General features: G+C 36.1%; 1 protein-coding gene across 2 annotated transcripts in view; it reads left to right on the top strand.

The window, feature by feature from the left end:
• The window catches only part of LOC106871453 (corticotropin-releasing factor receptor 2), a 280338-nt gene that overhangs the window by 106533 nt on the left and 171285 nt on the right, over positions 1–2520 (top strand). For both annotated transcript variants that reach the window (XM_052971021.1, XM_052971022.1), the window contains one exon: positions 1276–1395. In XM_052971021.1, coding sequence (XP_052826981.1) covers positions 1276–1395 — 120 coding nt within the window. The remainder of the gene's footprint in view (positions 1–1275; positions 1396–2520) is intronic.

Genomic DNA, 2520 nt, shown 5'->3' on the forward strand with positions numbered 1-2520 from the left:
GAGAGAGAGAGAGAGAGAGAGAGAGAGAGAGAGAGAGAGAGGTGGGGTTAAAGAAAGGAAAAATATATCTAAAACTGTCCAACGACAATTTTAATTCAAAAGTGATTGTTCTAAACTTTCTCTTGAAAATCACATTTGAGAGTATTTTGGGACAAATTGGCCAGCGACGAATTGGCCTAGGGATGAATTGATCAACGACGTATTGACCAGGGACAAATTAGCCGACGATGAAATAACTGGGGGCAAATTGTCCTAGCAAACATTCGTAGTACATATATGTGTGTAAGATTGTATAAGTGTGAGTGTATGTGTGTGTGTATTTGTGTGTATGCATGCGTGCGTCGTGCGTGTGTTTATTTCGTAAGTAGTTTTATATCATTACTTGTTACCGAATTAAAATAGGACATCAAAGGTTATTATTTTGATAAATTATACAAATAAAATAAGACTTAAGTTTTAAATGTAAAAGTCAACACATCGAATATCCTCCCCTACTTTCAGATTTAAAGAATTGTGTTGCAGTTTGGCTTTTGTCAATATAACAAGTCAATCGTAACAATTTCAAAATATATAAATACTGTTAGTGATTTCTAGAACCGAACATACACAATGTATTCTATTTCATATATTACGTATGATAGTTACTCATGCTACATCGTCTATACATTTGAATTTTTCATACCCTTATAACATGTATATTTCACAATCTTTTGGCGGCCACTGGTGTTTTTATCAAATGTGCATTTGGTAAGAGTATACAGTGTACAGCTTAATTTTCGTGAGAAAAACATATATACCAATGGAAAATTAGTTCGCAAAAAGCCGAAATCGAGCGGGCTTAACTGATGTGCCAACGGAAAATGCCGAAGCTGACGTCAGTATTTAGAATTCTCAATCTGTATTTTTCGGACGATTCGGGTCCCTGTTAGTGTATATGCTTTCAATTCATGTGCCTTAACTACAGCATTAGAGCATTTTAGGTTATATTTCTCGCAAGGTAGGTGTTTCTTAACACCCTAGTTACATTTAGTGTGTGTGTGTGTGTGTGTGCGTGCGTGCGCGTGTGTCTTATACGTGTGTATGTCTGCACGCATGCAGAAATTCAGCTATAACTTTGCTTAACGACACGTTCATATATTTTAGCTTATTGGTCTCTTTAAACGACAGGTGTTCACCTGTTTAGGTGAATATCGAAACCAATCTGTAACCTTTCGAGTGTGTATTGTTTTTAATGAGAGCAAACGATTATTGAATCTTCATATTCTTTCATTTCAGATGACACAAACGATTCCTGCAACACAATGTGGGACACACTCTCATGCTGGCCGAAGACTGCTGCTGGAAAAGAATCTTATATACCCTGCCCTCATAAGCATCAAGGGATTGACTTCACAAGTACGTATTGAAGTATTTGGAATGTCTTTCGAATTGTTGTGATGAAAAATAAATGTCATTTGGGGTCTTACATCATGCATATGAATATCTTTGATGATTTTATTAACTCTAACACTCCAGGCATTTCATTGGCTGAAAAGTCGGAATCGATAAAGTGCTTGATGCCCTCTGATGTATTTATCTGCAGTTAGTGTTTGTATGTACATGCATACATACATACCTACATACATATATACACACATACATACATGCATACACATACCTTTACAATCATACATACATACATACATACATACATACATACATACACTCATACATACATACATACATACATACATATATACATACATACATACATACATACATACATATATACATACATACATACATGCATGTGCTCTGAACACCAATGTGGTTCGAAAAATACAAAAGAAAGAGGACATGTTTGGAAAATAAATAAGAATTTTGCAATACGGCCTGTATATTGTGATGAACTACATCTACCAACATTATGGTGGATCTCCGATTATGTGTGTGTATGTGTGTGTGTGTGTGGGGGTGTGGGGGTGTGTTTGTGTTTGTGTGTGTGTGTGTGTGTGTGTGTGTGTGTGTGTGTGTAAACAAGGATACAAATTAGTACCAGTATTTAATAGAAATAAGAGTGAAAAACGACTCGAAATGTCACACAATGCACTACCCTCATGAATTGACGAAAAGCGAAAAGCGAGGGAGCAAGCAGAAGCACCTTTCTTGGTGAGATAAACTCACATAATAAAGTAAACAGATATATCTTTATCACGTAATTTCGAACTCTGATCATTATAATCTTACTTCTCAGCAGAGGACTCGCTAATACGCCGGGTTAAAAGGGTAGCTCACCTCGTAAAACTCATGAGAAAAAACCGTTGAAAACTATCGCTAATTCAAAACAGTCGAAGTGTATAGTATAAATACAATGAATATCATAATATCTATATATATATAAAATAAGAATGTGTGTCTGTCTGTCTGTCTGTCTGTCTGTCTGTCTGTCTGTCTGTCTGTCTGTCTGTCTGTCTGTCTGTCTGTCTGTCTGTCTGTGTGTGAATCCCTAAAACTCGAGAACTACGCAACCAATTTCATTCA

This window comes from Octopus bimaculoides, chromosome 10 (assembly GCF_001194135.2).
Source record: "Octopus bimaculoides isolate UCB-OBI-ISO-001 chromosome 10, ASM119413v2, whole genome shotgun sequence".
NCBI classification, from domain to species: Eukaryota; Metazoa; Mollusca; class Cephalopoda; order Octopoda; family Octopodidae; genus Octopus; species Octopus bimaculoides.